The 22838-nt window shown below is 55.9% G+C and overlaps 1 protein-coding gene across 1 annotated transcript in view; it reads left to right on the top strand.

Moving 5' to 3' along the window:
• HSPG2 (heparan sulfate proteoglycan 2) overlaps positions 1–22838 on the top strand; it is a 97654-nt gene that overhangs the window by 30575 nt on the left and 44241 nt on the right. The window contains exons 2-29 of the mRNA XM_054720579.1: positions 1812–1947; positions 2418–2462; positions 8132–8241; positions 8343–8401; positions 8705–8865; positions 10370–10498; positions 10762–10995; positions 11088–11207; positions 12240–12371; positions 12537–12681; positions 12776–12927; positions 13021–13167; positions 15489–15652; positions 16171–16350; positions 16452–16648; positions 16742–16889; positions 17751–17878; positions 18201–18287; positions 18377–18435; positions 18894–18961; positions 19808–19948; positions 20065–20241; positions 20433–20612; positions 20733–20851; positions 21501–21612; positions 21777–21890; positions 22023–22150; positions 22523–22609. Coding sequence (XP_054576554.1) covers positions 1812–1947; positions 2418–2462; positions 8132–8241; positions 8343–8401; positions 8705–8865; positions 10370–10498; positions 10762–10995; positions 11088–11207; positions 12240–12371; positions 12537–12681; positions 12776–12927; positions 13021–13167; positions 15489–15652; positions 16171–16350; positions 16452–16648; positions 16742–16889; positions 17751–17878; positions 18201–18287; positions 18377–18435; positions 18894–18961; positions 19808–19948; positions 20065–20241; positions 20433–20612; positions 20733–20851; positions 21501–21612; positions 21777–21890; positions 22023–22150; positions 22523–22609 — 3659 coding nt within the window. The remainder of the gene's footprint in view (positions 1–1811; positions 1948–2417; positions 2463–8131; positions 8242–8342; positions 8402–8704; positions 8866–10369; positions 10499–10761; positions 10996–11087; positions 11208–12239; positions 12372–12536; positions 12682–12775; positions 12928–13020; positions 13168–15488; positions 15653–16170; positions 16351–16451; positions 16649–16741; positions 16890–17750; positions 17879–18200; positions 18288–18376; positions 18436–18893; positions 18962–19807; positions 19949–20064; positions 20242–20432; positions 20613–20732; positions 20852–21500; positions 21613–21776; positions 21891–22022; positions 22151–22522; positions 22610–22838) is intronic.

The following is a 22838-nucleotide window of genomic DNA, read 5'->3' as shown; positions in this document are numbered from 1 at the left end:
CTCCAAAGCAAGTCATCTGCAGGAAGCTTCTAGAATTAATAGATGATGACATTTTTGTCCATTCATTCATTCATTCATTCAAGTATTTATTGGATACAGGTACTGAGAAGTTAGAGATGAATTCATCACAGTCCCTGCCTTCAAGGTGCTTCTATTTCAGCAGAGGTACAGGCAATTACAGGGTGAGCCCCAGAGGGCCCAGAGCCCAGCCTGGGGGTGCAGGTGGCAGGGAAAGGCAAGAAGTCAGGACAAGTCTCACAGAGGTTTTCTTTTTAGTCATCTTTATTGAGCTATAAAACATATCCATCATTTCAAGTGTACAGTTCAGTAATGAGAAGGATATGTATGTATCAATCCAAAAGGCTCCCTCGTGCCCCTTTCTGGTCAGCCCCACCCCACCCCTGGTCCCAGGCAACTACTGATCTTTCTGTCACTGTAGATTAGACTTTTTCCTGTAGAGATTCATACAGTCTTCTGTGTCTGGCTGCTTTCACTTAGCACAATGTGTTAGAGGTTCATCCATGTGGCCGTGCATGTCCGCCATTTGTTCCTTTTTATTTCTGAGCCGTTAAAGGAGATGATGTTTAGCTGAATTTTGGAGTACAATTGAAGTTAGCCCGATAAACAAAGGGAGGAAGGGCATTCGGACAGAGGGGCCGATGTGAGAAAAGACCAGAGTCTCCAGGACATGGACTGAAGTTGGGGGGTGGGGAAGGAGAGGGACAGGCTTTTTCTTCGATTTCTTTCTTCTCCCGAGGCCTCTCTCCTGCTGCCACACTTTGTCCAGCCAGTGAGGGCTGGGTTTGGTTTTCACAAGCAAGACCATTTCCTTCTGGCCGGGCTGGGCTCCCCTAAGGGGGCCGAGGCCAGGGCAGGGCATGAGACGCTCCTGCCAGGCCATCTCGGCCTGGACATGCATTATGGGGTCACCGCAAATCCGTGCACACTTGTCAGGGGAGGGGGCTCTGAAGTTCCCTGGGGCTCTGTGATTCGGTAATACTCATTTGGAAAAATCTTGATCTTGTCTAAGGGAAAGAGGCTTTCGCTCCCACACCCACCCCTGGGGCAGGCAGGTGTGATGGCTGCTGGGGCCCTTCTGCTCCGGCCTGCAGGGTGCAGGGTCTCTGCAGCCCCTCATGGAGCATGTGCTGGGCTCAGCAGCAGCCTGAGGTCACGTGGAGTTGACACCATGCCTGACCTGCCCCCATTCAGCCCAGCTGCTGGGTTCCACCCTCACCAGAACTACTTCTCCAACGTGGCTGGAATGCGTTCGCTGTGGCCTGGAGATTTGGAGGCCAGACTGAGGCAGAAAGAGGTGGCCAAGTTGGCCTGGCTGGGAGCTGCTGTTGGAGGCAACAGCTCACCCTCAGTTTCTGCCTCTGTCCCCATCCACGCTGACCCTGGCCACTCTTCCACCAGCCTGTGTTCCCATCTTTGCTGGTCCAGCTTACCCTCTACCTGCCTCTGTCCCCCTACCCACTAACTCATGTCCTGGGTATCTCCAAAAGAAGAAGAGTCATCACTTAACCACAGTGATTTTAATGTTATTGTCTGTGAATTTGAGGATCAATTCAGACTTCGTGGATTTGCAGGGTTGGGCTCTGGGGCCTCAAGGGGCTAATGAAGTTTGGGGAAGCTGAGTCGAAAGTAGTGATTCAGTCCCAGCCTGACTCTTATAGCCAAACCACATCTGACTTAACCCCGGAGGGCTTTGGGGTGGGACTCTGGGTCCCTCTTGAAGGGAGGGGAGGGGTCCTGGGCTTGGCAGGAGCTGGAGCGTGTGACACAGTCGTCTGTGTGTTCTCCCACAGGTGACCCATGGACTGAGGGCATATGATGGTGTGTCTCTGCCCGAGGACGCGGAGACGGTCACAGCGGGCCGGGCTGGCTGGAGTCATTCAGACCTTTCTGACGACGAGGACTTACTGGCTGACGAAGCCTCCGGAGGTGGGCAGAGGGTTCCGGTGGCCAGGAGTGGAGGGAGGGAGGGGCAGAATCAGGTTGTCCCCACTAGGCCTTAAAGAGGCCTCAAGAAGCTTGCCCAAGGTAGCGCCTCAAAAGATGGGCTAAGAGCTGTGTATGTCCTGAGCCCTGATCCCACTGACCCCAGGATTCTCCACTTACAACCTGTGTGACCCTGCCCCTCTAGGAAGGATGGTCAGGACCCATGGGGAAGGTGGTGGAGGACAGTTCCTGCCCTATTCCATCTTCTGTCCTCACCTGGAGGCCAGTCCGGCCTGGTCCCTCTCCCCCAGCACCCTGGGCCCACACCCTCTCTCCAGGCCAGCCCTCCCTAGGCTGGGGCAGGAGGTAACAGTTGTGTTTGACCTTCCCCACTGTGTGCTCAGAGCAGTGCCTGACATCCAGTAGTTACTCACCAAATATTGTTGCTGAATAAGTCTCTCTTTTGCTTACAGATGGCCTGGGCAGTGGAGACGTGGGCAGCGGGGACTTCCAGATGGGTAAGTTGCTGGTCCATCCTAGAGGCCCCATCCTGTGCCTGGGAAAGCCCAGAGCAGGTCTTCCCAGCCACAGAGGCCCTATCTCTGGAACCAAGGGCCCTGGTCCTGCTGTGAAGGTGGCCTTGTACCTCCTAAGTGACAGCTGTGTACAGGTCCCTGCAAGGTCGTGCATGGCCAGGTTCTGTGCTTGCCTGTGCCAGGAAATACCCGGTTCTGTGATCAGGAGATCAGGCACACTCAGGGTGGTATGGCTATAGATAAGAAATGCCTGGTTCTGATAGGGACTGAAAGCCAGCTGCTCAGCATTCAAAGCAAAATCCTCACTTCCCAGGGCAGCTGAGCTGCGACGTTCTTCCTGAGTCCCCCTGGGGACTGCTGCAGAGCTGGGGACCCCAGCATGGTGGGCAGCCAGAGGGGCTCTGTGGCATAGGGCTGGCCAGCAGAGCTGATGGAGGGATGAAGGAGGGAGTCAGCCTCACCCGGGACATGGGAGGGAACCCTGCCTTAGGGTAGGTCGTCTCTGGGAAGCCAAGGGTTCCCAGGTGGGGGAAGAGGGCTGGGCTTCACGGAGAGAAAGGAATCAGGAGCTCTGTCAGCTGCCCACTCTGCCAGCACCCGAAGTGCCAGCCAGAGCAGGGGCTGGCCCAGCACTGGGATGGGGGCTCAGAGTCCCTGCTTCCTCCCACCCTAGGATGCTGGGTAGAGAAGGGACTAGCTGGTCACATGTCCCAGCAGATCCATAGAGTCCCCACTGACCTCTGGGAGCCAGTGCTGGGCACTCTGTGATCGGAGCCAAGGGTGGGGCTCGGCTCAGCCTGACCACTGGACAGTCCCCCACCACGCAGTGCTGCCCACACTGGCAGGCTTGGCGTGAGTCTGGCCTGGGCATCTCCAGGGGAGAGGTCGACTCCCTTCAGCTGGCATCTCAGGGGCATCCAAATGCCAGAGGGTGGCATCCTACCTAAGCCAGTGCAAACAGGAGGGTTGGCCTGTGGGCGGGGTAGTCCTGACTGTGACCTCCCGGCACCTGGGACTCAGACACTGCCTGAAGCTTTTCCAGGTGCAGGCCTCTGCAGGGCTAAGGATGCCTGGGAGCTGGGCTGGCCCGGGAGTGGGTGTCAAGTAGGCCCATGCACACAGCTCACATCCCAGAATGGCCTGTGCTGATGCAGCCCTGGGAGCTGCCCCTTGCCAAGCCAGGCCTGCAAGTGAAGGGCCTGGTCCGGTCCACCCTGTCCATTCGGGATACCTATAGCCCCTCCCATGGAGCTGCCCACTGCAGCAGCTTTGCCCACTCTGAGTTGTTTACCAGCCCATCTCCCCCATGAGAAGCAGCTGTGAGGGCAGGAGAGGCCAGGGGTGGGAGAAGGGTTGGGATGGGCAGTAGCAGCTGGCGAGGGCCCGAGAGTAGGGCGCCTCGTGGCTGATCCGTGGGAAGATGTAGGGCTTTAGATCTTCTAGGCCCAAGCCCTGGCACCGGCCCGCTGCCTTTGGGGCAGCTCCATGCAGCTGGGCTGAATCTTAGCCTGGAAGGCAGCAGGTGTGTCTGATTCCCAGGGGCTCAGCATGCATTCTTCAGCCCTGCCCTCCCTGTGCTGCTGAGCGAGGGCCATGCTGACTGTGATGGGGCCATCCCTGGCTGTGCCCCCTGCCTGGGCCCTGGGCCAACGCCAGACCCTGGAATGTAGCCTCAGAGACGGCACCTCCCTTCTCCTCTTCCCTCTGGCAGGGCTCTGCCCCAGCCCTGTCCCCACCCCCTCCCGCGTGCCCCTCCTTGACAGCCCCTGCCCACTTCCTCTCATCCAATTTCTTTCCATCTTCTGACCTGTCTCTTTGTCTTTCCTGTCTCCATGTCTCTCCTGCTCCCCTCCTCCCCTGCCTGGGCTGTCTCTTTCCTACTCTGTGCCGCATCCTTCTGTCTCACTCTGTCTTTCTTCCTCGTTGGCTTGCCTCCTCTGCCCCCATGTGTCTCTGTCTTTGCCTCACTTCCTTCTGCCTTTGTCTCACCTCTCTTTCATTCTCCCCCCACTTTCTCCATGTCTCCGTCTGCATCTCTCTGTGTCTCTGTTGTTTCTCCCCGCCCCCCTCCCTCCCTCCCCCCCCCCCCCCCCCACTCCTGTCTGTTGTCTTCTTTCTTGCTTCATGTCTCTGTCTCTCCCTTTGGTCCTCCCCGCCTGCCTTGCTGTGTCTGCCCCTCCTCTTCTCCCTCTCTGCTGCTCCACTCTGCAGGCCCTGGGCCACCCCTGTCTGGCATGATGGTCTCGGAGCCTGATGAGGCGTCTCCTCTCAGTAAGTGACTTGCCAGCCTGGTAGATGCGTTCTCTCTCTCCCTCCCCACCCTCTCTCCCAGCTCTCCCTTCTCACTCTTTTTCCTTCCTCATCTCTTCCTCTCCAGCTTGCACTTTGTCACACTTGAGGCTCAGAGGCACCTCCCTCCGGGGTCTGGGGGCCAGGCCAGCCACTGCCCTGCCCCAGCTGGCCCACCTTCTCCCCTGCCCTGCCCAGGATGTAGTCAGGCCCCATCTGGGCGCTCAGTCTGAACAAAGTGGGCTGGGCCTGGTGTTGTCCCCATGGGGTACTGGGTGGGCAGGGATGGATGTGGTGACCTCTGGAGGGGAAGGCCCTTGAGTCTGGAGCCAACTTGTGTCCATGATCCCACCTAAGGGACCCAGGGCTGGGGTTCAGGGGCCTAGGGGTGTGTGTGTGGGAGTTCTGGTGAGCAGGGAGTGAGCATGGGGAGTAAGAGGGTAGACTGCATTCCGCACCCCCACCTGGGTGCAGGGCAGCTCTGGGCCTCCTGTCCCTCCAGCCTCTGGCTCCGAGAGCTCTCCAGATGGGGTCAGAATGAGGACTAGGAGGGAGAGGGCTGGCCTGGGCAGGCACCCAGTGAGCACTCCCAGCTCTGGCAGCATCCCCCCCTTCCAGCACCCTCAGCTCTGGAGGCTGGTTCCTGAAACAGACAGGCCTCACCTGCCCCAACCCTCAGGCACCGGCTGCAGGGACACATCCCAGGGTAGAAGAGGGAAGGGCTCGCCCTGACCTACCCTGGTTTTCAAAAAGCCGGGGGTGGGGTCAGGGTGGAGGGTCCATGCCCTTCCCAGGCCCTAGGAGAAAGGGGCTTTGTGGAGCGGTCACATTCCTGGGCAGAGGCCTGGCCTCCTCACCCTCGCCGTGCCGTGGGGCTGAGGCCAGGGGCCAGGGTAGGGGGGACTCTCAATGGACCTCTGTGCCCGCTCACAAGGGGCCTCTGTGGCCAAGCTCGTGGCTTCTATACTCCGGCCCCCGGAGCCCCACCCGCCTGGCCCCCAGGAGTCTAGTCCGGCATGGTCCCTGTGGCTCAGAGCAGGCAGTGCTGCCCTCACAAGCACCCTCTCTTGGTGTAGAAGTTTAAGTTTACTCCTGTACCGGCCACCTCCGCCCGGGCTTGCTCAGCCTGAGCCTCAGGGGGACAGGGTCCTGGTTCTGGAGGCGTGTACACCTATGGGCCTGACAGAGTGAAGAGGGAGGAGGACAGGCCTGTAGTTAGGCCCAGCGGATGCCACTTCCTCTGCCACCTACAGGCTGGTTTTCTGTCACCTCTCTGAGCCCACTTCTGCCTCAGGGACTTCGCAGCTGCTGTTCCCTCAGCCTGGAATGCTGTTCTCAGCTACCTCCCCGTGGCTCACTACCTTCTTTCAAGCATGCCCTTTGAGGAAAGGCCTTCCCTGGCCCCCCGGGGAGAGTAGCACCAACCTCCACATATTCCATACTCATTTGTTTCGTTTCCTTTCTCCTCCCACTGGACAGTGATCTCTGTGGGGACAGGACTTGTCATTTGCAGAGTTCACTGCTACATGCCTTGCGCCTAGAACACCGCCTGGCATACAGAAGGCCCTCAGTATAGATTTTTTAAAGCAATGCATGCCCCCCTCAGATGGGAAGACATGAAACCAAATTCATTCCTCCCGTTCATTGTAAAGACCGGAGGGAATAATTACAGCCAACTTCATGTAGCTCCTACTATGTGCTGGCCCCTGTTATAAGCACCTTACATTTGTTAACTCACTCTTCACAACTCTTACTCTGGGGTGGGCACTACTGTTACTCTCATTGTATAGATGAGGAAACGGAGGCTCCGTGGAGGTAACTTTCTCAAGGTCACAGGGCTGTAAGTGGCAGTTTTGCTCCAGAAGCCAAGCTTTTAATCACTAAGCTACACTGCCTCTCATATAGGAATTGGTCACAATATTTTGTACCTACTGTGTGCCAAGCTCTGTGCTAAGCCCTTTGTACATATTTAAAACTCACTTGTAACTCCTGTCAACTCAGTATTTTTTTTTCCCAACTCAGTATTTATAATTTACACCAAGCATATCAAACTTGCGATCCGCATGCCTCATGCCTCGTTTATTTGGCCTGTGTTAGCCTTTGAGTTTGACATGCTTGATTTACACCTGAATTCATGACATTGAGAATCAATGCATTAAAAAATCTTGTCCTTAATAGGTGCTCAAGAAATGACTGGTGTATGTGTTTACATACATATGTCTGAGTCATTTGCAACGTATATGAACGTATATTTATAGCTGCTATATGAATTCATTAACATTATGAGATGTAATGTGTATAAAATGTATAGTAGTTACTAAGAAACGATAGGTGTATGTATCTGTTCACACCAATCTGATATGAATTGATTCAGCCATCACTCATTAGGCACCTCCCATGTGCTAGATGCACACACTGGGGACATAGGAATGCATGAGATCTGCAGTCCCCCACCCCCCTCAAATTCATAGTCTAGCAGTAGAGAGGGAAAGGTGACAACAGCTTCTGATTTTCTAGCCCTTTTTTCGTGCCAGGCACGGCATCTGAGCACACAGAGAGACGGTGCATGCAAGCAGATCATTTATTCCCTGCAGCTGCCCAGTGTGTTAATGTAATTAATGTCCCCAGTTGACTGAGGAAGCTCAGAGAGGTGAGGTCTGAGATGTGGCTGACCTCAGAACCCATGATTTTTATGAAGATGCTCTAGGATCCACAGGTATTCAGGCAGGACTGTGCAAGGTGGGGTAGAAGGTGCTCTGGTGGAGAAGCAGAGAGCCTGGGAGAGCCCCAAGGAAGGGTCTCTAACCAGCCAGGGTTGGAGGAGGTGACGGCTGAGCTGAGCTCAGTCCTGAGGGGTGAGGAGGAATTGGCCAGGGAAGAGTGGGGAAACATGTTGGTCACTTGCATGTCAAACTCAAAGGCTAACACAGGCCAAATAAACGAGGCACGCGGCCTGCGGGTAGCGAGTTTGATATGCTTGGTGTAAATTATAAATACTGAGTTGGAAAAAAAAAAATACTGGGTACTAGACCAGCCTCCTCTGGAAGCCACTTTTCTTGTTTAGCCTTCCTCTGCGCTGCCAGGGGTCTCCTCTTCTGCACCATCACTTGATCAGACCACTTTCTCTATTAGTTGAAGCTCCTCACTCAAAGGTGGGGCCTTGGCTTTGACCCCGGGCAGACCAGCCAGGGCCACTGTAGTATGTGCTGATAGGGGCCGTGCTGGGCAGAGCCGGGCAAAGCTGTAGGCTCACAGGTGTCGGCCTCAGCAAGAGGCCTCGGGGAACATCTCCCCATTTCCACCTTCGGCCTAACTGCCTGAGGCCACCACACAGTGACACACCTCTCCTCCCCTTTCTGCAGTTTACTTCCGAGCCCTGGTGAATTTCACCCGCTCCATCCACTACAGCCCGCAGCTGGAGGACGCAGGCTCCCAGGCTTTCCGAGAAGTATCCGAGGCTGTGGTAGACACGGTGAGGCGAAGGGGCTTTTGGGAGCTCCCCAGATGTTGGTGGGCAGGACTGAGGGTGGGATGAAGGCATCTGGAGGCTGACGGCGCTGTGTCCCCCACCAGCTGGAGTCAGAGTACTTGAAGATTCCTGGAGACCAGATTGTCAGTGTGGTGTTCATCAAGTGAGAAGGGTCCCCTGGGGGCTGGTTGGGAGCTGGTTGGGGGCTGGTGGGTAACCCGGAAGAAGCTGACAAAGAGGGGGAGAAGCCTGGGTACTAGGAGGGGAGGCAGAAGAGGTCTAATCAGGTGAATCTCTATTGGTGAAAATTCAGGAATTGGTGGGGGGACATTTGGGACCTTAACATGCTCTGCCTGGGCTACAGGGTGTCAGGAGATGAGGTCTAACTATCCGATGGGACCAAGGGAGGAGCTGAGACCACAGGCCTCTTTCTCACCCTGCTCCCCTGCCCCATGCCCGTCCCTAGGGAACTGGATGGCTGGGTCTTTGTGGAGTTGGACGTGGGCTCCGAAGGGAACGCAGATGGCGCTCAGATTCAGGAGGTGCTGTACTCGGTCGTCTCCAGGGGCTCCATTGCCTCCTACACCACCTCTCCCCAGGGATTCCAGTTTCGACACCTGGGCACAGGTGAGCCCATCTTGGAGCCTGGGGCCACCTCCTCCAGTTAATGAGACTTAGGTGGATCCCTTTTGAGTATCCCCACATGGGCTGTCTTAGCTTGGGCTTGCACGCCACTAGGGACAGGGAGCTCACCACCTGATGAGTCTGCCCCATCCGTCTTTATGCAGTCTTGTCTTGGGTTGAGCATACACGGTTTCGTCTAACTTGTACCTATTAGATCCAATTTCTGCTCTCCATCTACCTCTATACATTGACAATAGGTAATCTTTTCCTCATACAGCACTTTCAGATGCAAAACACTTTTGTGTTTAACAATAACCAACAATTACTTACTGAGCACTGAATACATGCTAGGCACTCTGTAATGCCCTTATTTCCAGCCTCCCATTCAATCTTCACAATAATTCCTGTGAAATAGATATTATACCTCCTGCTTTAGAGATGAGGGTATTGAGGCCAGGAAGGAAAAACGACTTGTCCAGATCCACATACACAGATAATGGAGAAAACAAGAACTTAAACCAAACCCTGTGTCTATGCCAGTCTTGCCAGAATCTATGATAAGATGAGATGAGAAACTGAGGCTCAGAGAGAATAGGAAACTGGTTCTTTTTACTGCATCCTGTCTCCTATATTGAGTCCCTGAGTCTTTTCTTCTCTAGGCTAAACAGTTCCAGTTCATTCCTCATAGGCTACAGGTCTCAGCTGTCTCTATTTCAGTCCCCTCTCCTGGGAAGACTCCAACATGTCACCCTCTCTGACTCAGTGGAACTCAGAACTGAACAAACTCCCTATCACGGTGTAGCCCAATCAGGAAAATGTAGCGCAGCCATCACCTTCTCCTTCTGCACATAAACCATTAATTAATGTACCCGAAGGTCAGGTTTGCTCTTCTGGCATCCCCAGGCCCAGGTCTGAAGATTGCAGGGGGTCCAGTCCTCTTCATTTTTCAATGAGTCTTCAGGGCTAGGCTTGGTGGAATGGGCCTGGCCCAGCCCTGCAGCTCCCAGGTCCCAGGTCCCAGGTCCCAGGGGGGATGGCTGCTGATCACCCCTTCCTTTCCAGCACAGACACCCCCGCCCCACTTGGCCGCTGTGGCGGCCGCAGTGACACCAGGTGAGAGTGTAAGCCAGACCCAGGCCCAGCAGAGTAACTGAAGTTAATAGGTGGAGGGGAAGGAAGGATGAGGGCAAGATGGCTGGGCATAGCCCACAAGCCACCCCTTCTCCTCTTCCTCTTTATCCTCTCTGGGCCAGGTTGTGGCCTGCATGTGTGTGATGTGGTGGTTGCATGTGTGTGGCATGTTAACTGTGTGTGAGGCCTGTGCCATACATGTGTCTCATGTGTGCTGTGGATGTGTCCACCATGTGCTCCTTGCCCTTGCTGAGTCTGCCCAAAACCACATGGCCTGACACAGGGCACCAAAGCCCACGCCCAGCCTTGCGGTGCCTGAGCTGTCCTTAACACCTCCCATCAACCTTCCACCTGCCCCTCTGACTCCCTCCCACAGTGCCCCAGATCTCCAGAGTGTGCACCGAGAATGAGTTTGCCTGCCACAGCCACAATGAGTGTGTGGCCCTGGAGTATCGCTGTGACCGGAGGCCTGACTGCAGGGACATGTCTGATGAGCTCAATTGTGGTGAGGGGCTACCTGGGGGCACAGTGGCCTGCAGATGCCAGGGAAGGGTCAGGATATGCCTGGGCCAGCAAGTCAATCGGGGTTGTAAGGGTTGGATGCAGGCAGAGGGGTCTGAGGGAGGTGGGCAGGGACATAGAAGGGTGATACCAGGGTCAGGGCCAGGGCACTGGGTGTGTGTGTGGCAGGGAGGGCCTGAGGAGTGTGGGGGTCAAGGGGTGAGGAGTCACACACCCCCGCCAACGCCAAGTGGGCTGTGTCCACAGAAGAGCCAGTTCCAGAGCTCGGCTCCATGCCACCCCATCTGGCGGAGATTTCACCTATAACACCCCGGCCAGAGGCAGACTTCTCAGGGCTACTTCCAGTCACCCCGGCTCCCCATGCTGACAGGCCCTGTGGGCCCCATGAGACCAAATGTCACAGCGGGCACTGCATCCCCAAAGACTATGTCTGTGACGGGCAAGAGGACTGCAAGGATGGCAGTGATGAGCTGGACTGTGGTGAGGACTGGGCCGGGAGGGAGGGAGGGGGTTCAGGGTGGGGGACCTGGCCAGGGGCGGGCCTCTGGCTGAACCCTGCCTGGTTCACTCAGGCCCCACGCCGCCCTGCGAGCCCAACGAGTTCCCCTGTGGAAACGGGCACTGTGTCCTCAAGCTGTGGCGCTGTGATGGCGACTCTGACTGTGAGGACCACACCGATGAGGCCAACTGCCGTGAGTGTCCCAGGGTTTGCCTGGCGTCCTTGCCCCGCCCTGGCTTGGTTAACCCTGTTCTGTCCCTTCTTGGGTAGGTTTGTTTACTCTCCCTGACTGAGTGGTGACGGCCCTGGGGACAAACTTTAAGGTTCATCTCTCTCTGACCCCAGCTTTGAGAGCCCTTGGCTCTGAGCTGGTCTTTGTAGCTAGCAGTCTGGGCAGATTGCCCATGGTTAATGTCTCTCTCTTTCTTTTCTTTATTTTGTTACCATTAATCTTGTCTTTGTTATTTATGCTTGTGTGTGGGTCGGATGAGTGGCCAAGAGGGCTCTATATATACACCAGGGTCCCTTGCTCATGGGTTCCTTAATGTATGTGTGAGTCAAAGGCCCATTCCCCTTATGGGCCTTAAGAGTTTTCACCTGGTTCTGAGTTATTTGTTCCTTCATCAGCCCAGCTCTTAATCCATCTGTCTATTCAACTGTCCATTGTCCATCTGTCCATCATCCTTCTTTCCTCCCATCTATCTGCCCACCCTTTCATCCAACTATCCATCCACCATTGTCTAGCTGCAAAGCTCTTCATCTATCTATCCACCTATCTATTCAACATCCTCCTGTCCATCTCACCATCCATTCTATTATCCACCCATTCACTCTTCATCTATCCACCCATCTGTCCATCCATCCATTTGTTCAACATCCTTCCTCCCATCCATCTCTTCACTTATCCATCCATTCATTGTCATCTTTCCTACTGCATCCACCTATCTGTTGTCTAGGAGCAGGGAAAGAGTCAAAGGAGTGAGGGGGTGGGGTGGGGAGTAGGGTAATGTGATGAGCTATTGGATGGCCGCCTTGATGATGGTGACATTGTGGGAAGTATTGTGGCACGTGTCTGGGCCTGGTTGGGGCATCTGTGTGTCATGTGAGCGAGATGAGAGAGTGACCCTGGGAACACCTGGGGAAGGTGGACAGGGAGGGGCTGTGGGCACAGGTCAGAAATGGGGGTGGTCCACCCTCTGCCCACACCACCTGCTCTGTCCCCCAGCTGCCAAGCACCCCGAGGACGTGTGTGGGCCCACGCAGTTCCGCTGTGTCTCCACAAACGAGTGCATCGCAGCCAGCTACCACTGTGATAAGGAGAGTGACTGTTCCGACCGCAGCGATGAGATTGGCTGTAGTGAGCAGGGAGCTGGGGGGCGAGATGGGGGCCCTGGGCTGGTTTCCACTGGCCCCTCTCTATAGTCTCAGCCTCAGCCCTCCTTCTGCCTGGCTCCTCTGATCCATCCCCCCGCTTCTTGTCCCTTTGCTCCTCACACCCCTCACATCTGCTCCTGTCTTCCAGTGCCTCCCCAGGTGGTGACCCCTCCCCAGGAGTTGATCCAGGCTTCCCGGGGCCAGACAGTGACCTTCACTTGTGTGGCCATCGGTGTCCCCACCCCCATCATCAACTGGCGACTCAACTGGGGCCACATCCCATCTCATCCTAGGTGTGGCCCTGGGCCTGGGTTGGGGGTTGGGGATGTAGAGGAGGCTGGGCCAATGGCCCTGGCCTGACCCTGCCTCTGTCTTGGGACTCATCAGGGTGACAGTGACCAGTGAGGGAGGCCGAGGCACGCTGATCATTCGAGACGTGAAGGAGGCAGATCAGGGTGCCTATACCTGTGAGGCCATGAATGCCCAAGGCATGGTGTTCGGCATTCCTGACGGTGTCCTGGAGCTCATTCCTCAGCGAGGTACCACCGTCGGGCTGGAGAGCACGGGCATGGGGGTGAGCCAGGGCTGCCTGCCTGGGGCCTGCTGCAGCCCACTCCTATGCCGCCCAACAGGGCCCTGCGCCGATGGGCACTTCTACCTGGAGCACAGCGCCGCCTGCCTGCCCTGCTTCTGCTTTGGCGTTACCAACGTGTGCCAGAGCAGCCGCCGCTTCCGAGACCAGATCCGGCTGCGCTTTGACCAGCCTGATGACTTCAAGGGTGCGTTGGTGGGTGGGTGGGTGGGTGGGTGGGCAGGTGGATGGGCACCATCGGGGGTGGGAAGCAGGCACCAGGCTCCAGCGGGCTTAGAGGGAGGGAAGACATGGGGGAACAGCAGCCCTGGGAAGGGATACAAGGTTGTTGAAGAAATGCCGAGTCCTGTTGAGAAAAGCATTTCAGGGGGAAAACAAAGATTTTTAGGAAAAGCCAAATGCACACGTGACACTTGCCTGCTTCAGGTTGTAAAGAGGATGGGCTCTGGCATCAGATTCCTGGTTCAAATCCTGGCTCTGGCCCTTACTGCCTGTGTACCCTTGGTCAAAGCCTATCGTGTGTCTCAGTTTTCTCATCTACAAAATGGGGAGAAAATAATAACTCCCAGGTAGTTGTAATGACTTAGTGGGTTAATATATGTCAGCCTCTCAGAATAGCACTTGGTCCACGGTAAGTGCCCAGAAAGTATTCCCTACTGTCTTCCTCATCCTGACAGATGGAGAGGTGTCATTGTCCCCAGAGCATAAGAGCCCAGGCTTTGGCATTTTAGCCCAGGGCTGACCTCCAGCTGCACCAAAGTACTGCCTGTGTGACTTTGGCCAAGTCTCTTGGCTTCTCTGGGCCTGTTTTCCCAAACATAAAGGCAGGCAGCTGGACTCGGTTCTCTTGCTTTGAGAGACAGAATGGCATGGGACCAGACATCAGGCAGACCTGGGTTCAAGTCCCAGCTTTGTCATTTACCACCTGACGTTAGTCAGCCAGCCCTTCATCTCATTACCTCCATCACAGAAGTTTAAATGCAAGTGGAAGGCTTAGCACCTTACACAGTAAGCACTCAACAGATGTCGCCTATGATGTCCCTTTGTTGGTTAAGGAACCTCAAAGTGACTTATAAAATGTAATTACCTCCCAACGTTGTTCCCTTGGTATATTTAAACAATAATGGCCATGGGCACCATTTCACAAGCACTCAGTTGGCACTGTGGCTCGACTCACACAGTCGTTGGGTGGCTAATAGTCCTGGCCAGTTTGCGGCTGTTTATACCGTTTTCATATAAGGACCTCGAGGCTCTTAGAGGTTGGGGGTGGGGGGGGAGGGAGTGTGTCACAGCTGTTTTAGAGGCCTGTCTGATTGGAATCAGAACGGTTAAGGTGGGCGGGAAATCCCAGGGTGAGTAGGTGGCCTGAATGTGGATGGTGACCAGGGTAGAGGGGAACCTAAAAACATCCCTGGGAGGGAGGGAGGGAGGGAGGCAGGCGTGGGGCAGTGTAGCCTGGTCTTGGGGGCTGTGTATGCTCATTCTGCAGAGGAGGGGCAGGGCTCCCCCATGGCTGCTGGGGCACATTTAGGGTCAAGGGGAAAAGCTATTGCAGGTGTAGACAGATACAGAAGCAGGTGAAGAGCTATCTGAGAGTCATGTCCAGATCTGGGAGGGACTGCCTTTGGAAGTAATGAGCTCCCCATCCCTGAGAGCTGTCCGGTGTGGTAGTCATTAGCCACGTAGCTACTTAAATTTAAATAAATTCATTCAGCTCCTCGGTCACTCTAGCCACATTCCAAGTGCCCAGTAGCCACATGTGGGTAGTGGCCAGTATACTGGGAAGTACAGATAGAGGGTATTTCCATCACCACAGAATCTTCTCTTGGGTGGTTGGTGCTACCCTAGAGGTCTGGAGGGAATTCCTGTGTGTGGAGAGGGTTAGATTAGATGACCTGTTGCAGTTAGAGCAGCAACAGCTAACCACCCAACAGCAGCAATAATAGCCAGCCATTTTTTGAGCACTTCCTCTGTGCCACACTTAGTTTTAAGCATTTTTTATCGGTCTGCTCATTTTATCTTCTTAATAACCCTGTCAGGCAAGCCACTATTACCCCATTTTACATATAGGAAAACTGAGGCCTTTGCCCAGACTCACATCTGGAGGGTGGCAGAACCAGGCCTTGGGTACCTATTCTTCAATCCCGTGTAGCTCTTTACTGCCCTCCCGAGGGCTGTTCCAACCCTTACAGTTCCTGGACCTATTGGCAAGCAGAAGGGTCTGAGAAGTCCTGTTACAAAGAATCCCTTTGACCTTTCTTTGACCCCGTGGTTCCCACGTAGTCCCCAACCATCGTTCTATGACATTGGCTCTCCCCAGAGCATGCTTTGGGAAATGTTTTGCCAAAGCTTCAGGAAGAGAAAGAAACTGCTTTTCTTTTTTACTTTAGGAAAGAGACTGAAGTTCTCTCTAAATCAGATTTCTCCCAGAACTTTCCCATCTTTTAAGATGGTATCTTGGGCAGTCACATGCTATGGCCCTCAACCCCTCCCTCTTGCCACCCACAGGCGTGAAGGTGCTGATGCCCTCGCAGCCCAGCATGCCACCCCTCTCCTCCACTCAGCTGCAGATCGACACTGCTCTGCAGGAGTTCCAGCTGGTTGACCTGTCCCGACGCTTCCTGGTTCACGACTCTTTCTGGGCTCTGCCCGAGCAGTTCCTGGGCAACAAGGTGAGGGGTCCAGCTGCTGCCTGGATAAGAAGGGGGCGAAGCCCCTCCTCACATGCCCAGAACCTGCCTGGGCTTCCCTCCTTCTGAAGCTAGTGGGCAGCAGGGAAGACTCGGCTGTGGGGAAAGGTGTCGTGGGGAAAGGTGTCGTGCCCCAGCACAGCCCCCGTGGACAGCAGCTCTTCATCCTGCCCGCCCCTCTCAAGTTGGGAGGAATGCCAGCCGACTCAGCCTTCAGAAAACCCTCCCGGACCACCTCCACACCAGGACTGAAATGAGGGCCCCTCCTCAGGTCCTCCTGGGCATCCTTTGCATAGAATTATCATATTTCTCGCCACATTGGATTGCGCCCCCCAAAGGCAGAGCCCAGGTCCCACCCATCTCTGCTCCCTGTGCCCAGCTCCATGCCAGGCACACAGTGACCACCAGGTTGCAGAGTGAGGGGGAGGGATGGCTGAACACACAATGGGCAGCAAGCATATCCGTGGCTGCCCTGCCCTGATTTGCTCTGTCTTGGCCAGGTGGACTCCTACGGTGGCTCGCTGCGCTACAAGATACGCTATGAGCTGGCACGAGGCACCCTGGAGCCCGTGCAGCGGCCGGATGTGGTCCTTGTGGGTGCTGGATATCGCCTACTCTCTCGAGGCTACACGCCCACCCAACCTGGTGCTCTGAACCAGCGCCAAGTCCAGTTCTCTGAGGTGGGTGGTGCCTGAGCCCGCAGGGCTGGGGGTAAGGGGATGCAGGCTGGGCAGGCGCTGACCGGTGACCTCTCCGCCCCCACACCTCTGTCTGCACCCAGGAGCACTGGGTCCATGAGTCTGGCCAGCCAGTGCAGCGGGCGGAGATGATGCAGGTGCTGCAAAGCCTGGAGGCTGTGCTCATCCAGACGGTGTATAATGCCAAGATGGCCAGCGTGGGGCTGAGCGACATCGCCATGGATACCACTGTCACCTACGCCACCAGCCACGGCCGTGCCCACAGCGTAGAGGAGTGCAGGTGCCTGACCCAGCCGGGACCCTGGCAAGGATAGGAGAGAAACAGCAGGACCTCACAATTCCTGCAGCCACTGTCTTGGTCCTTTCCCCACAGGTGCCCTGTTGGCTATTCTGGCTTATCCTGCGAGAGCTGCGATGCCCACTTTACCCGGGTGCCTGGAGGGCCCTACCTGGGTACCTGCTCTGGCTGCAACTGCAATGGCCATGCCACCTATTGCGACCCTGTGTATGGCCACTGTCTGGTGAGTAGTACCAGCTGGCACTTGGACACTGGGTAGGGTCAGGGGACAGAGACAGGGGTCATGGCCACCAGACGAGCTACTGTGACCCCTTGATGCATTAACAGAGATACAATGTTCAGATGAAGGAAGTGAAAGTCCTGCTTTCTCCCACGCTGGTCAAACGAATGCTGGAGCCCGGCTAATGTTGCTCAGTGGTTGAGCATCGACCTATGAACCAGAAGGTCGCTGGTTTGATTCCCTGGTTTGATTCCCAGTCAGGGCACATGTCTGGGTTGCAGGCTCAATCCCTAGTAGGGGATATGCAGGAGGCAGCCGATCAATGATTCTCTCTCATCATTGATGTTTCTATCTTTCTCTCCCTTTCCCTTCCTCTCTGGATTCAATAAAAGTATATTTTAAAAAAATCAATGCTGGAGAGTACCATGCAAAGCAAAGGAGCCTGTAAATCCTGTAATTTCGGAGGAATAATGGAGAGAGCTGGGATTATGGAGCTGACAGAAGAGAAGGCTCAAGCAGGGAAAACTTTTATCTCCAAATCTCTGAAGAGCTGTCAAGGGTAGAAGGAACGGACTCCAGAGTGCAGACCTGGCCAGTGGGTGCAGATTAGAAGAGGGAGGCAGGCTTAGGTCGGCAGAAAGCAGGAGTTTGGCTGCCATGTGAGGTGATGAGCTCCTCATCAGGATGCAGCTGGATGCTTCCCTGTCTGCAAAGCTGTGGAGTGATTTCACCATGATGGGGGAGGTGGGGCCAGACAGCCTCAGAGGCCCACCCTCGTGGAGCCCATCTGGTTCAGTGTGGCCCCACATTGGGGGCAGAGGGCTGCTCTATAGAGTCTGAGCCACTCCCTTCCCTTCCTCCCAGAATTGCCAGCACAACACCGAGGGGCCACAGTGCAACAAATGCAAGGCCGGCTTCTTTGGGGATGCCACAAAGGGCACGGCTACGGCCTGCCGGCCCTGCCCTTGCCCGTATATTGATGCTTCCCGCAGGTAGGACCCAGCTCGGGATGGGGCGGATATGTCTGGGTGAGTGGGCAGTGTAACAAGCTGGGGAATACTCTAGGCAAAGAGGTGGGAGGCCTGAGTTCAAACCCTAACCTGGCCACTAAGTTGTTCTATGTCCCTTGACCTCTATGGGTCATCTGCCTTCCTATGTTGTTATAAGGCTGCAGATCAAGAACAGGTGGGGAAAAAAGATGACATTATGACTGTGTCTGTGTGAACAGTGGTCATTTCCCCATGTGGGACGGTAAGGCCTGGCCTGGCCCATCTCTGTATCCTGTCCCGTGTCCTCTCCACTTGATCCCCATAGATTCTCAGATACCTGCTTCCTGGACACAGATGGCCAAGCCACATGTGATGCATGCGCCCCAGGCTACACAGGGCGCCGCTGTGAGAGGTATAAGAGGCCTGTGGGGGATAGGGGAAGCGGGTTGGATGTGGGGTGGGGGCATGGAAGTGCCACTCATGACCCACTCTCCCCCCCAGCTGTGCCCCTGGATATAAAGGCAACCCCATCCAGCCAGGAGGGAAGTGCAAGCCCACCGGTGAGTATCATAGCCACCTTCCCCTGGCCTCCCCGCTGGCTGCCCACCAGGCCCCAGTCCTGGAGCCCAGCATAAACCCCTTGATCCTTGAGGAATTGTCCCAGTCTGTCCCCTGTCTGACCAGATTATTATGATCTCTGAACGCATAATAATCTGGTCACTCAGTATATATATATATTTTAGAGGCCCGGTGCATGCATGAATTTGTGCATGAGTGGGGTCTGGCCAGGGGGAGGGGACATGGACGGTTGGCCTGCCTGCCTGCTGGTCGAACTCCTGGTTGAGGGGACAATTTGCATATTAGCCTTTTAATACACACACACACACACACACACACACACACACACTGAGTGGCCAGATTATTATGATCTCTGAATGCATAATATAATAATCTGGCCACTCAGAGTATGTCCCTGTCATTTCTTCCTACCCTGCCCTAACCCACTTTGTGCCTCCAGGCCAGGAGATTGTACGCTGTGATGAGCGAGGCACCTTGGAGACCTCTGGGGAGGCCTGCCGCTGTAAGGTACGCATGCCTCCCCTATCGCACCCCAAGGACCTGGGAGAGGGAGAAAGGAGGACGCGTCCTCTCCATAGCTCCTTGGCTGGTGGATGGTGGCCTAGCCAGAGGCTGATGGGTCTGGCTGGTAGGTTTTTCACCTCATGAGAAGTGGTTGGGGAGTCAGGTGACCCAGGTTCAGGTCCCAAGTCCTCTGCTAGTCATTCTTTGTACACCCATTGTATCTGTATCTTTGCTTTAGCCATACTTTAATTCGCACGTGGACATGGTGAGGTAGGTATTAGCATTGCCGGTTTACAGGTGAGGAAATAGAAGCTCAGTGGAGGGCAGTCATTTGCACTAAGAGTGTCATTGGAAAAAAGAACTGAACAGATTTTGGAGTCAAGCACCCAACCTTAAATCCCAGAGTGGATTAGCAAACCAAGTGACTTTGTGTAAGTCATTTTGCATCCCTGAGCCTCCGTTTCCTCACGTGAAGCATGGAGATATCACATACCTCTCTCAAGGTACTTAGAGGAGTTAAATGAGATGATGGTTGAACAGAAACTAGCAAAGTGCATGAAACACTCCATAAACGGTAGCAGTAATTACTGTAACCAACCTGCTATATTTTAAATCTGAATTTATTTGGGAGCCCTCTAGCAACTGAAGAGAAACGGGGAAAATGATTGGTTGCATAAGCTCCCGTTAAGTAGAAATTATTGTTCACATGGTTTCGACTCTTCATACATGTGCTCTTTCCATGGCTCCCCCTGGCCTTGGGTGCCCATCTGAATGTGGGCGGACTTGGCCGGAAGCTCCAGGCAGGCCCTCCCGTGGGCCAGCCTGCAGCTCCCAGCTCTGTGCTTGCAGAACAACGTGGTGGGGCGTCTCTGCAATGAGTGTGTCACTGGTTCTTTCCACCTGAGTGCCCGCAACCCCGAGGGCTGCCTGAAGTGCTTCTGCATGGGCGTCAGTCGCCAGTGCACCAGCTCCTCTTGGACCCGCGCCCAGGTATCTACTCGAGGCGGATGGGTGGGCAAACAGGCGGGACCGCCAAGCCCAGGGCTGGGTGGACTCAGCACCCGTCCCAGGCCACAGCCCCACCTGGGCCTCTTCTCCTCTCCCAGGTGCATGGGGCCTCCGAGGCCCCCAGCCAGTTCAGCCTGACCAACGCTGCGGGCACCCACACCACCAGCATGGGCATCTCATCCCCCTCGCCTGGGGAGCTGGTCTTCTCCTCCTTCCACAGCCTCCTATCTGGACCCCACTTCTGGAACCTCCCTTCGTGTTTCCGGGGGGACAAGGTAGTCAGGGGATGGGAAAAGAAAGGGGATTCTAGGCAGCAGGACCAGCACAGGCAAAGGCTCAGAAGCAGGAGTGCTGCAAAGCCTTGGGAGAAGGGGTGGAAAAGGTGGTGGGAGCAGTGGGAGGCTGGAGCAGCGGCCGGTCCGACTGTGGGGACCGCAGCTGAGCGCCTGTTCACCCCGTGCCCCAGGTGACCTCCTATGGAGGAGAGCTGCGCTTCACAGTGACCCAGCAGCCCCAGCCTGGCTCGCTGCCCCTGCACAGGCAGCCGTTGGTGGTACTGCAAGGCAATGGCATCGTCTTGGAGCATCACTCCTCCCGGGAGCCTAGCCCCGGCCAGCCCAGCACCTTCACTGTGCCCTTCCGGGAGGTGAGCAACAGCGTCCAGGAGCCTTCCGGAGGAGGAGCCAGGCCCCCTGCTTCTCCCACTCAGGGGTGTCAGTATCCCAGGATGTCAGGGGTTGTAGCACATGTGTCCTTGCCTTGGCAGCAAGCATGGCAGCGGCCTGATGGGCAGCCGGCCACACGGGAGCATCTGCTGATGGCACTGGCGGGCATTGATACTCTCCTGATCCAGGCATCCTACAGCCAGCAGCCAGCTGAGAGCAGGTGTCTGGGAATGGGCAGGGGGACAGGGGGGGCTTGCGCAGGCGGTTCCTGTCTCAGTGGGGTGATGCAGTGCCGCCAGACTGCCAGCTCTACTCCTGCAGGCGGTGTGGACGTCTTGTGCCTCATTTTCCCATCTGTAAAATGGAGATTATAACAGTGCCTCCCTCACAGGGCTTGTCTCAGGTCGGGTTCCCTAGAAGCAAAGCCTGAAATGGGTATTGGGGTGCACATGGTTCACAGGGGGAACCTGTGGGGGGAGAGGGACACAGAAGGGGGAAGTGGCACCCAGTCAGAAGGCAGGAAGTAGTTTCAGGTGGAGCCTCCACTTCATCCCCATGGAGCCCTTCAGAGTCATCCCGCTTTGAGACAAAGGAGTTTTTGTGCCTGGGTCAGTCTGTCATCGGTCACTCCGGGGTGGTGTGACCTTTCCGGACGAGGAAGGTGCGTTCTCTGGAGACAGTTGCAGGTGCAAGCCATTCGCCACAGGCCTCGCAGCAGCTGGGGGATGGACGCCTAGTGAGGGAACTGGATGGGGCCCAGTGGCCTCATGACAGAGCTATTGGGAGGATGAATGAGATAATCGCCTGTGGGATTCCGGAGATGCCTGGCACAGAGCGCGTGCTCATTCATAGGGTTTTGTCACACCCAGGATCTCGGGCATCAGCATGGACGTGGCTGTGCCTGAGGACACTGGCCAGGACCAGGCACTGGAAGTGGAGCAGTGCACCTGCCCCACCGGGTACCGTGGCCCGTCCTGCCAGGTGAGCCCTGGGTCCCACACACCTGTCCAGCCAGCTCCTTTCATGGTGCTCCCTTTAGCTCTTTCCACCTTCCCAAGCCCACCCCAGCCTCTCCACCCAGTGGTCCCTGCCCAGAATGGGTCCTGCTGAGGAAGCTCCTCCCACTGCCATCTTCCTGCCCCCAGGACTGTGACACCGGCTACACACGCACGCCTAGTGGGCTCTACCTGGGCACCTGCGAACGCTGCAGCTGCCATGGCCACACGGAGGTCTGTGAGCCCGAAACAGGCGACTGCCAGGTGGGTTTCACCCTTCTTCCTACCTCAGGAGGGGGAAGTGGCCAGGCAGGAAATAGCAGCAGCTGATGGGATCTGGGGCCTGGGCTTGTGGCCTCTGGGGACTCATCCCTGCACCATGCTCTGCCCCTTCAGGGTTGCCAGCACCACACAGAGGGCCCTCGGTGTGAGCAGTGCCAGCCGGGATACTACGGGGATGCCCAACAAGGGACACCACATGACTGCCAGCCATGCCCATGCCATGGAGCCCCCTCTGCTGGCCAGTGCGTCCAACCCCTGCCTGTACCCGCCCTTTCCTGAAATGTCCACTGCCCCCTCCCAGACTCCCTCCAGGCCCTCCTGAAAGGCAGTGGTTCAATCCTGGCCTTACCGCTTCCTCGGTGTGTCATTTTAATATATGATACACGTTCCATCTCTGGGCCTCAACCTCCTCATCTGTGAAATGGGGATAATGATGTACTACAGTTGTTTCCTTCTGTAAGAATAGAATGAGATGATGCACATGGAGCTCTTAGTAAAGTGCCTGGCGCTCAGAACATGTTAGTGCCCATGCCCCTCCTTCCCCTCCGTACTCCCCTGTTCCTGAAGAAAGAGCTGGTGACCTTCTAACTGGGAATTTGCCCCCACACCCTCAGGGCCACCCACACTTGCTTTCTGGACACAGACGGCCACCCTACCTGTGATGCTTGCTCCCCGGGCCACAGTGGGCGTCACTGTGAGAGGTGAGGCGGGTCGACTAGCAGGGTGGTGGCATGCAGGAGGGGCTGCCCCTGGAGTCAGGCTGGGCCCAGTCCTCCTGACCTGGAGGGAACAGAAGCCTCCCCCTCATTAGACACACGCCCCCAGAACATGGTCAGCTCCTTTCCCGGAGAGCCTCAGCCTTAAGCCTGCCTTTTGAGGTCCTCGGAGATCTGCAGTTCACCTCCAACCCCAACATCCCTGACCCCCGCT

This window comes from Eptesicus fuscus, chromosome 9, assembly GCF_027574615.1.
Source record: "Eptesicus fuscus isolate TK198812 chromosome 9, DD_ASM_mEF_20220401, whole genome shotgun sequence".
NCBI classification, from domain to species: Eukaryota; Metazoa; Chordata; class Mammalia; order Chiroptera; family Vespertilionidae; genus Eptesicus; species Eptesicus fuscus.
Note: the sequence above shows the minus strand (reverse complement) of the source record. Positions and strands in the feature narration are given on the sequence as shown.